This window comes from Penicillium malachiteum, assembly GCF_028827825.1.
Source record: "Penicillium malachiteum strain IBT 17515 chromosome Unknown utg000002l:1.0-8849297.0:1.0-8852440.0, whole genome shotgun sequence".
Lineage (NCBI taxonomy): Eukaryota > Fungi > Ascomycota > Eurotiomycetes > Eurotiales > Aspergillaceae > Penicillium > Penicillium malachiteum.
Genome location: NW_026643095.1, coordinates 1,560,511 through 1,575,096, shown reverse-complemented (window position 1 = coordinate 1,575,096; position 14,586 = coordinate 1,560,511). Strand labels below are relative to the sequence as shown.

The window sequence follows — 14,586 nt, the reverse complement described above, 5'->3', positions numbered from 1 at the left end:
TTGGATGATATCCCCTCATCTCTACCTGTTACTATTATCACCAGAAGTTTTGTTACTGTTGCTATTACCCTGTCACAGCGATACCCCCCCTGTTTTGCCTGTTGTGTGTGTACCATTCATCATTTTTGTATCAGCTCTGGAAGGCCTTTTTTTCTTTTTATCTTGACAGGGTATTTTCATGTTCTTCTTTGTCTGTGTCTTTTTTTGCGTCTCATTTTCGGGCATGGGAATCTTATCTGGTTTTCACGGTTTCGGCGGAACAGCCACTTCAACCATCGCATTTGTGGGAGTCAAACACTGGGAAAGACATCGTGGCTGGTTCACCGGAGCATCCATCGAATCACATCGTTCACATTTGGCATTTTACGGCATTGAATCGGGTCATGGGGATCTGAATTCCATTAGCATTTCATATCGATTCGAACATGGGAATCGAGGCGCCGTATCTTGTATGGTTTTTTGCTTTTTTTGCTTTTGTTTTCTGTTTATCTCAGGGACTCCTTTTAATCCCACTTTTGACTTATATTCATTCACTTTTATCATGTCCTCTGTTCTATGAAACGGAGATACTGGGTACTATAAGGGACTTGCAATATCTAGTCTCAGATAGGTGCAGAATATAACTATATATCACCTACTGTCCTTCTTTAACTCCCAAGTACTACATCATTTGTCCAAAATAAAATCACCTAGCATTCAATAGATCATAATGACACTACTAGTGTACTGCCAGTGGCACCTTGGCAGTGGGTCGCCTGGGGCGGACGCCTGCAGCCCTGGAGGTGTGCATCGCTTTGAGCTTGAAGTTCACCTGGCAATGTTCATTTAGAATTTTGTAACGGATTGCTCAGATAGTCACCTGAACAATTTTCATGGTCAAATTTTCATCAGACTATACCAGCATGACAACTTGAAGCAATTTCGTCCTGGTTCCATTACTCCGAGTCCTTGTAAGAAATTATGTTTGGAATTTCAAGAAAATAATCTCGGCTATGAGGTAGTACCTCGAGTAGCATCACATCCTTGGAAGTACGTGGGTGTCATACAGCAAGCACAGAAATGAGCCGAAATCTGTATTTCATCCCAAGAGTCTTCAGTTTGTGGCTTGACTTGACAAATGGAACCCGATGAATTTGGGATCACTGGCGTGAAGAATGGCCCAATATGATCGCGGATGCTCAATGCTGTACTAGTAGATACGCTTGAATCCTTTTCAGCTCGGGCTTATATTATGCAATAGGATAATTTCCATAGACCGCATTTGTTTAAGCTCAAATTTAGCTTTTTTTGATCCGTGGTAAGTGATGTTGAACTTATCTAGTTTTAGTTAGCCTTAGATAGTTTATCTGATCGTAGACCCAGAGATTATTGAAACTTGAAATCCAGTTTTGTCTGATGGGAAGAATGTTCCTTTCCGTCTTTTGTAAATAATAAAGAAACGAATAGAGCTCTTGATCATCCATTCAAAAAATTCATCTATAATTGACTGTGAAGAGTGGAAAAGAAGACTCGGAGCAATTCCCACTGTCGTAAAATGTTCCGCTCATTCCGAGTCGAATTTCTAGTATAAAAAAGATTCGAGAAATCTGGTGCAAAATAATGGACTTACCCTACCATACCAATTAGGGACAATTCTTTTCCAAGTTTGCCAAATTAGTAGCGGAGACTTTCTTGATCTTGAAGACCGAAATCAAGGCTAGGCAGGTTCAGGAAGAGAACCACTTGAATTTTAGACCTATTCATCTTCCTTGAACCCAGAGAAAGTTTCCATTAGTCTCCTACTATTCCCTTTTTTCAACCTCCTTAATCAAGCCATCAGAAATTGGGCTTTTATCTTATTTCTTCACCCTTTTCTCCCGTGCTATTATTGTCTACTAGACACCTCAATATGCGTTTCTTTAACATAAAGCGTTTTCTCCCGGTTCTCTTCCTGCTGTCATGCATGGTTTGGGCGCATCAACACGGTGGAACCACCTTTATCACCGTTGCTGAGCTCGCCTCCGTTAGTACTGAGTACCGGGCTGAAGCCTCAGCCATATCTATAGAGCCATCGGTCCTATCGACAGCTGATACTCCATCAGACACCACGACTATTACCTCTTCCTCATCTTCAACCCCATCTACCTTCTCCACATCTACCAAGACATCCATTTACTCAGCTGACTTAGCCTTGCCAACTTATCCCTGGGGAGGCTCGTACGAAGACAAAGTTCTGTACAGTCATAACATTCACCGAGTCAACCACACAGTGTCGAACCTAGTGTGGAATGACACTCTATCAGGTGCAGCCTATTACTGGGCAACAAAATGCATTTTCCAGCATAACACGTAAGTCTCAATCCTGCAAGTCCATGATCAAGCTACTAACTCCACTCTAGTTCTGGCTTCGGTCAAAACCTAGCTGCCAGCGCCCCAGACGCAACTATTTCTCAACATATCTCTGGCTTATGGTACAACAATGAGGAGGGATACTACGCGTCTTCCTACGGGCAGGCCAACCCTCCTGGTGGCCCGGTCACTGGACATTTTACACAAGTCGTTTGGAAAGGAACGAAGACCGTAGGGTGTGCGACTATTGATTGTAGGGATGAACCTTTGGGAATGTGGTATACTGTCTGTAACTATTATCCACCCGGTGCGTATACCTTGTGGCTTCAAATGTTTGGTTGAAAAGTGGTACTGACTTTTATTTTCTTAGGAAATTGGGGTGGGCAATATGCCCAAAATGTCTTGAGACCTATTGGGAATCCTTATGTAGGAGATAACTCGGATTTTATCACGCATGATTCTTGGTAAATGGTGGAAACATTAATTGTTGATTCCAAGTTTTGTGACTACTAGTATTTTCGACTGCGCTTGAATTGGCCTTTACTTTTCTGAAATTTGAACTTCATACTAAACACCCTCTACCTCCCACTACTACCCATTATAAATCGGATAGAACTTGCTTCAAGTTGTAGTCAATACATGTCGGAAGCCCCTAACATGGGTACTTCAGGTCTGAAAGTAATAAAATTCAAATATCATCTAATCATCAAGCTTGTCGAAAAAGTATCTCGACTTATATACCGAGTCCAGCTCTTGCCACATGGCATGCTGTCCATGGACTCGTGTAATGAGGGTATCCGTATCAATCCTCAACATTAATGTACTAAATCAACAATCCCAAACAAAATTCATAAAACGCCCAAAGCCTGTAAAGTGGTATAAAAATCAAAGCTTCTTAGGAGAGCTGGCAGCGCTTGGCCCTTTTTGATCATCCGACGGAGAAATTGATCGTCGTCCATTATAACCAGTAACGTGCTCCACATCGATCTCCTCTCCGTATGCAACGGCAAAGTCTTCGATCTCATCAATATCCACCTCATTCCATGTATCACTGGTGGCTGGTATCGGGAAAACAGTGCAAAGAAGCCAGTACATGCCGCCCGATACAATGACACCGGAGAAATAGTTGATGTTGTAGATGTACTGTGCGCCCATTGGAACCTCGGGACCCCCGACTTCACCGACGAAGCCGACAATGTTCATTAAAATTCCGGAAAAGTATGAGGCGTACGCACGCCAAGAGAAACCATAGGTGTAGTAGTATGGGTCTGTTTTGCTGGCGCTGTACAGTGCTTTGATGTCTAGGTAGCCGCGACGAACAATATAGTAATCGGCAATCATGGGTCCTGCGATGGCAGAGAGGAATAGCGAGTATGCGGAGAGGTAGTCGGTGAATTGATTAGAAGATGCAACGAGATTCCACTGTGTATTTTGTTAGATACTTTATTCCAAGGCTCTTAGTTTGTAACAAGGCAAGTTATGGAAGACATACCGGGCACATCGCCAAACTGATAGCGGCACAGATGTAACTTCCACGTCGAATGTTCAGGTATCGGGGTAATAACGCAGTCAAATCTGTTCCAGCAGAGACTGAATTGGCGCAAATGTTGGTTCCAAGCTGGGCCAATGTAAAGCCAAGAGCGATGATGAAAATGCCGAAGCGCTGACCAGAGCTGGCGCCATCCAAAAACATGTCTAGCAAAGTAAGAGGACTCCACACCTCTGTTCCATAGATGACGGATGCAGATGAAGTCACAATAATACCAATGAACGAGGTAATGCCAAAACCGATGGGAATCGTGAGAAGCTGGGACCACAGGGCATCCTTAGGCTTGCGGGCGAATCGAGAAAAGTCAGGGTCGTTCATGATGAGAGCGGCGAAGTTGCCAATGCATGACATGATACCCTTGACAATTTGCCAAGCCAATGCACTTCCGTGAATAGTGTTGGGCTGGTGGATGATCGGTCCAATGCCGTGAGCTCTGGAGATGGCCCAGGCAAAGAATGCAATTGCAGCAATGGGCGAGTAGTACGCCTTGACAGTGAACAAATGACGAATCTGGTGGACAGGGAACCACAATGCTGGAAGGGATCCAAGCCAAAAGAGAAGGAAACTGACGAAGCCCTGGGTTGTGACGCCAGCACCAGGAGACATTGTGTTAGGTAGGTTTCGATAGCTGGGCCAGATGGCTGATATCATCACAGTCACACACTCGCCTAGTAAAGATATTAGAAAGTGGCTTTGCATCATTTAAAAAAAGACAATCTCATACCTCCAATGTAACCTTGCACTCCATACCAGATGATAGCCATCACAACACGATTAATAATTGGCCAGAACGAACCCCAAATTCCAAAGGATGCTCGGACTGTGACTGGGAACGAAGTGTGATAGACAGCACCGATGCGACCGGTCAAGCAGACAAAACCCGCTGCGATAAAATATCCAATCCAGACACAAATCCATGCCTGCCACCATGAAAGACCAGCGACGATCATTGATGATGAGATCATCCATGTATTCTGGATATCCGAGGTTAGATATATTTTATCATTTCAATATCATCCCAAGCGCTCGTAGACTCACAATATTTAGTGAATCGGCAATCCAAAATGCAACATAGTTCAACCAGCTCCATCGGCGGCGTTCAGGCTCAACTAGAGGAAAAGAAAAAGGTCGATTAGCTCAATTTGCTCACGAAAAACCGCAGAAGCTTGGGTTGACAAGAATATTGGCGACCGCAAGGGAAAGTCCCATAGTAAATATGCACATGTGGGATAGAATAAATAATGGCAAGGCGCCAACTTGAAGTATCTTCAAAAGTAGAGTGTAACTTGAACACCAGTCGCACTAAAATCCAACAGGCTATTTCTTACCTGGTCGCAAATCATCATTCGTTAACATCAACTCAGCATTGGTAAGACCCGGTTCATGATGAACGGTCAATTTATCAAGAACCCAATGTAACTTTTCCATGATGTCAAATTGCGCTTCAGCAATGCTAAAATCAAGAAAGGAACAAGACAAAAAAGAGTCGCAACCCAGGACGGGAACCTGGGGTAGCAAGTTATAAAAGGAATCAAGTAAATATATTTGAAAAAGGATGAAATTTATGGCGAGTTCGAGGTCGTTTGAAAGGAGAATATCCAGCTATGATATAACGAGTCCCGTGGAAAAAGACGATATCATCATCCGAGCATGGATGTCCGGATCCTGTGTCGCATCCTTGCCCACAGCCATGGTGCGATAACAGTATTCTGCTACTGGTCCATCGGGATGATCAGCATAAGCTTGGATCCGCCATGAGCGATATCATTCCCCAGGTTGACCTGTGGCAGGGGGTTTGAGCACCAAATGGCCACCATGGGCGCCGCCTATCATTTTCCATTACTCTGATTGCTTGAGTTGGTCGAGTAAGACAAGACGTTATCAATGATAAGCGGGTGCATACGGGAACTCCACTTTCTCCGCAAGCAGCGAAGTCTCTCGGTGATTGGTTAGAATCGGTATCTAATCATGGGGGAAAGGAATATGAGAAAAGGGCTAAGAGATTGGCGTAAAAGTGGATTTTATGGTGACTCGATGCCATCGAGTAATGGGTTTAATCTTGGTGGAGTCACGTGCTGTGCAGATAGCTTACTCTCACGTCCATCAACATTGGAATAGATATGGATGAATAAGAGTTTGTACTAAAAAAATATTCTGGAAAACGAAAATCAATTAATTCATTCCGAGATTCAGTTCCTGATCATCCCATATCCGACTCTAGATTGAATCAATCCAAGTTTTTCTACGGATATATCTACACTCTCCGGGAACACCACCTGCATCACGTTGGAAGATCAATTCCATTGAACAACAAAATAAGGCTGAAAAGACCAAGAACATTTGAGAAGAAAAAAAAAGGGCTCTCAATACTGCTGGAGACACATGAACTGTTGAACCAGAATACTGGAAACCGATCTAGGATTTTTTTTATTTCTCTCTAGCCAACCCCGGTACCGATCTCCCGCCTTCTGTACAGAATATCGTACACCTGTGGATATTGATATCCATGGCACTAATTTATCGGCGCAGAGCCTGAGTGATGGGGGAATCACCGCGACGGAAGGAAGCTAGATGATCAGTTAGCTAATCTGGAGAGAAAGGTAAGGGTGCAAGCTTCTCAGGACTGAAGCTGTCAATGCCACCGCCAATTTCAATCGTTGTCGAACTTATGGCAAGGGTTCGGATGCTGAGCAATATCCCAATCGGAATCCGAAGGAGATAATACCCATCATCTCAACAGCTGACAGCTCCAGTCCATTGAAGGGAAACTGAATGGAAGAAAAAAACAACAAAGCTGGGTAGAGGTAAACATACAGTCAGCCTCCTCCCAGGCACGACCAGCACCGAAACCAAGACCAACCCAAGCGGGCCAAGCTCTACGCTTGAAGAGGAGCACTGAGAAGACAACACCGAAAGAAAGGCCGAGGGAAGACTTGATGATCATGGAGGAAATGGCACGGTCCCACTATGTTATTTGTCGATCATATATTAGCCAATGGTATTCAATGTTGAAGCTTCGGATACACCGCAATTTCCCCTTGTGCAGTAAATATTGAAATAATTGCATAGGATGCATGTTTGTCGGGCAGAAATCTATACCTTCTCGTTGAGCAGAGCTTCACTGACGGGCTTGGTGGCCCGCGCGACCGGCCGGGACTCGCTGGAATCAGCCATTGTGACGGATCTGGAGGAGCATAGGTGTTAGCACGGTATAATAATAGTCGCAATCAATCCCATAGCTTACGTAGAATTAATATGGAGGCAAAAAGGAGAGTAGATGGGGTCGAATTAAGAAGAGTGCAAGGAGCCGGGAGTTGACGAGGAAGTTCGGGTCAAAGGCGGTCGGGAGTTTCACCGCGGTTTTTTTTTCCCGTTGGGTATCGCTTTTTTGCTTCTTGAGTAATTCGAAACCCCTCTTGTCGACTATCGCTCTGGTTTTCCACGATGCCTTTACTCGTGGAGGTAAGCTTGAAATTTGTGGATTCTTGTATTTCCTTTATCTTCTAAGCTAATGGTGTGGGTTTTCAGCGCCCGCGTTCATCGCAAGAGGCGCTCCTCCGCCTCGAAAAAGGCAGCGCTTCTCCGAGTACTCAACTTCACGAAGCGGCACAAATTCTCGGATTGGACCTATCGCTGTGTGGGAGTCATCCGGAGACTCACCGGGATGAGAACATTCAAAGTAAAGCTACTCCGAAGGAGGAGTGGGTGCTACGATGGTTGTTGAAAAAACTACGAGCCGGGAAGAACTATCGAGTGGACCCTTCTTCGTTTTTGCTTCTGCGACAGCTTATCGATCTGATTTCACCGAAGAATTTGGCGGCGATTTTGAAGGACAACAAGTTTTTGCCTACAATGTGCGAGACGATTGCCGATTTGGAGACCGACATCTATGCGACAGTAGGCAGTGGGTTATCGATTTCGAGCTTCGGTTCGGAATCTAGTCATACGCTGTCTGGCTCCTCTATCCAAGATGAACAAACTGGGATTCAGGGAATCAAACGGAAGAGAGACAGCGCAGAGAACGATCCGGATGCTATGGATATTGATAGTCCGCCACAGGACCCCGCATCATGCTTCCTTACATTCATTCGTGTACTGGATTGTTTGCACGGGGTTGTAACATTGGCTCAACGAACTATCGGAACCGACGAGGTTGCAAACTCTCATCTTAAATTGGTCTTACGAGGAGATCCCGACGCAGTCGCTTTGTCACTTGGTAGGGCATTCCAACTGGCCGCCATAGCCACCGCCCAATTTACTCAAGCCGGCAGAACCACCGACGTCCAACATTTGGTGTATGTATTCCCAGCTATGTTGGAGCTATGGGAGTCGAGATCTTTTTGCCGCGATGACACAGACAACAAGACAAGCAACGAATGTTTTGCGAACTCTTGTTTGTCCCACGCCCTCCGATTGCAATTTTGTCTGCGGAATATCAACCTTGATACCGATGAAAGGGCTTATCTACTCCATGCGATAGAGCGAATCATTGCTCTTCATGTGCTGCTTCCCGTGCGCACAGATTTCTTTGAACGAGGTGGATCTGGAATTGATTACTCACACGACGAGCCCGATTGGAGCGCAGTCAAGCCGGTGACAGATGCACTTCGACCAATCATTCGCGAGCAATCTAGCATTCAGGGTGGATCTGACGGCTCTAATGTGCCCTTTCATTCACTTTGGCGGTCCATTGAGCTTCTCCCGGAGCTGTTCGATAATGCCGTCCGAGCTGTCCCAAGAGATGACTTCAGAAGGCAGACTCGCGAAGCTCCTTGGTTGGAAACTCTCTTCGTTGCAGTGGCTGAGCTGGCTTACTCTACTGCAAAGGACGATGAGCCCGATAACTTTACTCCTCGGTTTGTTTCAGTACTGGAGCAGCTCCTTCGAGTAGCTCTCGAACGGAATGTCGGCTTATCCCTCCACACCGTCCTCACACACGCACGTTATACTGGTCTTCTTGAGGAAGGCTTAGAGCAGGTTGAGTGGGCCATCACCGCCTTGGTGATTAGCCTTGGTGTTGATGTCTTCTTACCCAATTCGGGATTGCGGGACACTCGCAAATTTTTAGACGCCTTGCTAGACAAGATCATGCTTCAGTGGCGTCACGATGCTGCCAACTCATCTGAAACGTATCAAGTCATTAAACATGACATCGTACTGCCCTTATTGCGAGGGTTTGCAACTGCCAGAGACTTGCCTACTTTCTTGGAGGTATGGCAAAGCCAGCTTGTCATTTTAGAAAAAGCCCGAGCCCAGAATGGCACTTTGCCATTGTTTTCCGTTTGGGAAGACGATGACTTATGCAACGCATATAGCGAGGTTATACGTACCTCTCTTATTGGGACAACCTTATCAACCTTTATTCAAGCTACCGCGGTTGAGATTAGAGCTGACGATGGCAAAATTTCGGATTTGCCGGAGTCGTACGCAAAGTTTGTGGTCGTTGAAGCCAGCTCTCGCGGAAGGTCATGGGATTTCATCAATGCTGAGAAGACCTTGGCGCAGTTTTTCGATGTGATAGAAGCTACTCTCTCCTCGAAGCAAAGTATTCATTGGCGTTGGCGCTTATGGCGATTTGTGCGAAATGTTCTACGAAATAACTTGCACGCACCCGACAATTCTGTCACCCAGACGGCACGATCTCTAATCGTGGCCGCTTCCAAGAGAATTCATCGCAACCACAAGAACCTGACCAAGGCACCTCTTGCCTCACTAGAGTCTTGGGAGGCATACAGGTTTGCCTTGGTTTCCATCAAAGGACAGCCGAGCGAGGAACAGCGTGATGCCTTCATTGCCCTTTCAAAGGACATCATAAGCCTCGTCACTTCTATTTCTCGTGAAGATGCCCAAAAATCGATGGAAGGCCCCTGGAATGGACGGGTAGACACCTTGAATTCTCCAACTATTCTTGCCCTGGCTTATATACTGGCACTTGTCAGGGTACCAGATGTCTGGGAGCTTATCGCGAGTGAAGACCGATCACGCCTCTTCCAGCACCTTCTTTCCTTGGCCGCTGCTCAGTACCATTCATCATCATTACCTCTGGAGGCCGTGGCAGATGACGCCCGGTTCTTGCAAGCATGGGCAAGCATTGTATGCCACGAGTATCTGCTCAATGTACCATGTCTTGTGCCCGATGTTGCCCTCCTTCTTAACAAGAATATCGAACAAGACTCTTCGGATCGTCGATTGTACATCGAGAGCTTGCAGAGAATTCCAACCCCCCTCATCACTCGTGGTCTGAGAACCTCTCTCCTGAACAAGCTTCAGGATGTTCTCGTCCCGCAGGATACCACTTCGGAAGTCACTGCCGGGGTCTTGACTATGATGGCTAAGTTGGCAGCCATGCCTAAGTGTGATGCGAATGTGACTAGTGACTGGGAGCCAATTTGGACTACAGCCCGAGCTATCACTCTTCAAGGCACTGAACTTGACCTTCAAATAATGAAGTCATTCCGAAGCCTGCATCGTGCTATCATTGCCAAATTGCTGCTGGTTTCAAATGACGATCGTGATGGTTTATTCAAGAAGTTGTTTGCAAGAGTCTCAAAGCAGGCCTCTAAGTTGAGACAAATTGATCGTGACTCTATGGTCTGTTTCCTCCTGCGCCTATCCTTATCCGAGCTCTGGGTGCATCGCACCAAACTGAACAAGGCTTTCTCTGAAGATGAGCTGGCTACTTGTCGCCAAAATGTGTTTAACTTGGTGCTCGCGGATATGAAGTCTGTCAAGGACCAATGCCGAAAACATCAGTTGGAAGAGACAGTAACTCTCATCAAGACCATCGATGCCTTGGAGGACTTTGAGGATTTGGCATTAAATAACATTGAAGTCGAGAAATTCTTGTCAAAGATTGAGCATTATATGGCCATGTCAGTTGACTCGGCTCCATCCCGGTTGATTCGTCGTCGTCTTTTGGCAACCAAAGGATCAGAGAATAGCATAACCGAACCGGTTCTGCGATGTGCTGAAACTCTTACTCTCCAATCGCTCTATGCGGAAGACCAGCAGCTTTTTATCCGGGCCACTACAGAGCGCTTCCGCTCCATGACAGTTGGCAGAATCACCCAGGCAATTCGTGAAGTTCGGGAGCTTGGCTTCACTGGCCAAAATGCGGCATACCGAATCCTTGTCGTCTATCTCGCCATCATCTCACTGCCAGCAGTGGAGGACAAAGAAAGTGAAGTTGCCTGCGAATTATCTCTCCTTTGCACAGCTCTGGCCGATGCCATTGTGCACGGTACCTCAATTGAGCAGTTCTGCTTTGCAGTAGAGAGCCTCACATTGTTGCTCCGAGTACACACCCGCACCCTCGCGCAATGCAACATTGACACTATCCTGGCCGCCATTGCGACCTGCGCCTCCAAGGTCGGCCCGCGTATCTCGCCTGAGTATGCCTCGACAATTTATACTCGTCTCTGTCGCCTAATGGGTATTGTTCTCGGTCTCCAGCGTTTGAAGGTCAACGGTCGTTTCCATCTTGTCGTCAAGGCCATGCAGCGCCTCCTTGGTTGCCTTTTCGCGCGCTCACGCAAACGCTCCCGCTCTGCTCACATCCAAAACTCCCTCTCCCAGCCTTTCTGGCTCGCTCCACTGGAGGCATCGCACACATCTTCCTACACTCGTCTGCTTACTACGCTGAGTGATCCCACTGTGTCTGCTGTGCTCCGGCCTCAGCCCGGTGCATCCCGTGATGCTTTGAACGACGAGACTAAGAAAGCGAAGCGCATTGCTGGTCAGCATCTACAGTACGTCATCATGGAATACGCGCAATACTCCTTGCGTGGATCCCTGTTGCCGGCTGTTAAGGCTGCATTGATGCCAGGCTTGTATGCGGCCTTGGATGTGATGTCGAAGGAATCGCTGCGTGCACTGAACGCCGGGCTCGATGTCTCTAGTCGGGCTGTTTTCAAGTCTCTTTATGATGACTATGTCAAGTTCGGAAAGTGGAATAAGGCTTGATTGTATTTTCTCTGCCTTGTGTGTCTTTTTTCGCTCCGTTCTCTATTGTTTTCTTTTTTTGAATCTCGCATAGATGGTGTGTTTATCTTTTTTACTTGGAGGGGTTTTCATCGCATTTTCTGTACAACACTTCTTACTCCTCGGACTTATGATATCCCCGAATGCATATGAATATCCTGAAATTATAAACAACTCGTCAAACGAGTTTTCGAAACCAATAGTGTGGTTCAATGTTCTCCTGCACAATAAGCCGTCTACCAACTGCGGGTCTAGTTTCAAACACCACAGGCATTATCAACAAAATATTCAGCACAGATTATCCCGACGGATTGTCCCGAGGTCGGCGAGGCTGATAAAGCACTTGGCTAGGTCTAGCTGTTAGCAACCTTGGAAGTGGGGCGAAGTGCGTGCTCAAAGCTTACTACTATTATATTAGTCTATACTAGGTACATTGGTTAATTGGTAAACTTGGAAGTGCGAGATTCCACTAGATTACTTAGCGTAGTCCGACGAGTCCTTCTTGAATCCAGCCTCGTCCCTAGTCCACGTAATGTACTAATGCACTAATGCACTGACACACTAATCTCGCGCCGAATCTTCCTTCATCCCGCATCTCCACCTCTTAGGATTTACGTCCAGTCCCTAATTCGCCCATGATGGTATCTATCGAAAATGTACAGCAAAGCCCGAACACTGTTGGCAGGAATGAGTCTCGGCCCCCACATCCCCCCAAAAAATACCTGTGGGTACCAGTGAACCTGAAAGACCCAAAGCTACAAAATGAGGCGAGTTTTGGACGCACACAGTCATTCCTCAAGTCTGAAGGACATCGTCTGCGCAAGGCCAAACAACTTGAGAAGTTGAGAGCATCCATTCGGTCTTTGCCAGCCCAATCAAGTAAGCTTTACGCTACGGATCAAGAGCGAGAGTTTAATGACACGCGTCAGAGCAAGAGCGACCAGGCTGGATTGGTGGTCCAAGTTGATCAAGCCTTTGGGATTGGTGTCCAAGTGGCCTTTCCTTCATTCAGTATCCCGACAAGTACCAGTTTAGACTTCTATCTCAAATACTGTGTGTCTCTCTTCGATGCTGAGATCAGGCTTGAACCTGAAGGGGCATTCCATCTACCTAATGAGGTGCATACTTTTCTAATACTAGTACATAACAGATGAAGTACATACATCTAGAGCGTGTTTCCCACTCTGCTCTTCGCATATGACAACGCTATGCACTCAAGCATCAAAAGATCTCCCAGCACTGATGCTGGTTCTACTGGCGTCTGCTGCGTCATCAAGAGCTGCAAGCCTCCTCCCTAGAAGCGATTCTGTAATGGAAGTGAAACAGCTCATGCAGGATTCCTTAAAAATGAGAGCTCAAGCAATCAAGTCATTACAAGTGGAATTCAATGGAGGCTTGGGATCAGATAAAGAGGCGCTACTCTTGACTGTTGCTCTCCTTCTTGGCTTAGAGGTTTGTCCATGAATGAATCTGACCTTTGGATTATCAGCTAAGTTTTGGAGGCCGCAGAAGGCAACTTGAAAGCCGCTATGGCACATGCTAATGGCCTGAAAATGATGGTCGCGATGCTAGAGCAGTTAGAAGATACCGGTGCTGTCAGCCACTGGCACGATATACACTCCCTCATGCACTTGTATGTGCCACATACAATCTGAAGACAGTTTAAACGTTTCCATACTAATATAATCTACAGTGCTGATGTTATGCTCGGAATGATTTCCGATTCCCCTGCTCTCTTTTATGCTACCCCGGAGTGGGAAAGAAGAGCCATAGCCAATTTCACCCCACCAATGATGGACGAATATTTGACCGGACCTCCTAGTATTCTAGGGATGGCATTTTTCACCTCACCCTGGACTGATACTATACCTGCTGAATTGAAGGACATCATTCAGTCACTCCAAAAGCTCATTCCCCACCATGAGCGAAGCCTTCGTCTAGGAAATCTCTCAAGCATAATAGAGAATGACTTCCTAATAATGCTGGCTCGGCAACTGTTGATAGTGCCTTTGAACATTCGCTTGGATCCTTTCCAAGAAACCATTCGGTTCTCGATCTTCATCTACTTCGTGACCCGTCTCTGGTCGTTTGGTAAGAAGCCTTGTACCGTCAATCTTGTTCGGAGGCTCCGTAGAAGCCTTGATGGATGTCTGGACCACTTCCAAAGCTCAGCCCCGGGTCTTCTTTTTTGGATCTTCTTCATGAGTTCCCTTGCAAGTCATGGAAGTGTGGAATTCGTGTGGGCTGCGCATGGGCTTAGGGAATGTGCAGGCTCTTTGTGTATCTCGGAATGGAGTGAGGCGCTGAGAATTTTAGAAACTTTTCTTTTCTTCCCGAGAAAGGGCGATGTTGCAAGAGATATATGGGTTAAGGCACAAAGCATCGAAAGGAATAGTATCCTAACTGGAGGTGGGAAATTCTACCCAGGTCTCTAACATGGATGTTGTGCAATCGATGAGCGGGCGGGCAAAGGCTTGTTGATAGGAAGAAATGTGACAAGGCTTTTTTTGCCTAAATCAACCTGTTCTCAAATGGATCCTGATATCAGGATCCCATCTGCAAAAATTGGGTATTTGATCGATGGACAGAGACCCCGCTAGCCCACCCGTGGACCTCCGAGTCCTTTTAGTGCAAAAACCCAGCCTTTCAAGTTCTTCAGTCTGAGTGGATCTCCTAGTAAGGCCTTGGTTTCGTGACTAACCGCTTTAGAGGATTGTTTAGCCCTTAAC

The 14,586-nt window shown here is 46.3% G+C and overlaps 5 protein-coding genes across 5 annotated transcripts; 3 read left to right on the top strand and 2 right to left on the bottom strand.

Moving 5' to 3' along the window:
• Positions 1-1,942: 1,942 nt before the first annotated feature.
• N7483_003633 (PR-1-like protein) lies at positions 1,943-2,670 on the top strand (the record flags this gene model as incomplete). The annotated part of the gene is made up of 2 exons (XM_057087070.1): positions 1,943-2,328; positions 2,379-2,670. 2 exons carry the CDS (start codon positions 1,943-1,945, stop codon positions 2,668-2,670), a joined length of 678 nt encoding a protein of 225 aa, XP_056946899.1.
• A 543-nt stretch (positions 2,671-3,213) lies between these two features.
• Positions 3,214-5,305, bottom strand: N7483_003632 (nucleobase cation symporter-1 family protein; the record flags this gene model as incomplete). The annotated part of the gene is made up of 5 exons (XM_057087069.1): positions 3,214-3,750; positions 3,821-4,545; positions 4,602-4,851; positions 4,916-4,986; positions 5,206-5,305. 5 exons carry the CDS (start codon positions 5,303-5,305, stop codon positions 3,214-3,216), a joined length of 1,683 nt encoding a protein of 560 aa, XP_056946898.1.
• Positions 5,306-6,394: 1,089 nt separating this feature from the next.
• Positions 6,395-7,051, bottom strand: N7483_003631 (MICOS complex subunit MIC10; the record flags this gene model as incomplete). The annotated part of the gene is made up of 3 exons (XM_057087068.1): positions 6,395-6,444; positions 6,692-6,842; positions 6,977-7,051. 3 exons carry the CDS (start codon positions 7,049-7,051, stop codon positions 6,395-6,397), a joined length of 276 nt encoding a protein of 91 aa, XP_056946897.1.
• Positions 7,052-7,321: 270 nt separating this feature from the next.
• N7483_003630 (ribosome biogenesis protein URB2) lies at positions 7,322-11,839 on the top strand (the record flags this gene model as incomplete). Its single annotated transcript, XM_057087067.1, has 2 exons — positions 7,322-7,339; positions 7,406-11,839. 2 exons carry the CDS (start codon positions 7,322-7,324, stop codon positions 11,837-11,839), a joined length of 4,452 nt encoding a protein of 1,483 aa, XP_056946896.1.
• A 653-nt stretch (positions 11,840-12,492) lies between these two features.
• N7483_003629 (uncharacterized protein) lies at positions 12,493-14,292 on the top strand (the record flags this gene model as incomplete). The annotated part of the gene is made up of 5 exons (XM_057087066.1): positions 12,493-12,910; positions 13,077-13,309; positions 13,360-13,490; positions 13,551-13,948; positions 14,174-14,292. 5 exons carry the CDS (start codon positions 12,493-12,495, stop codon positions 14,290-14,292), a joined length of 1,299 nt encoding a protein of 432 aa, XP_056946895.1.
• Between the last annotated feature and the right edge of the window lie 294 nt (positions 14,293-14,586).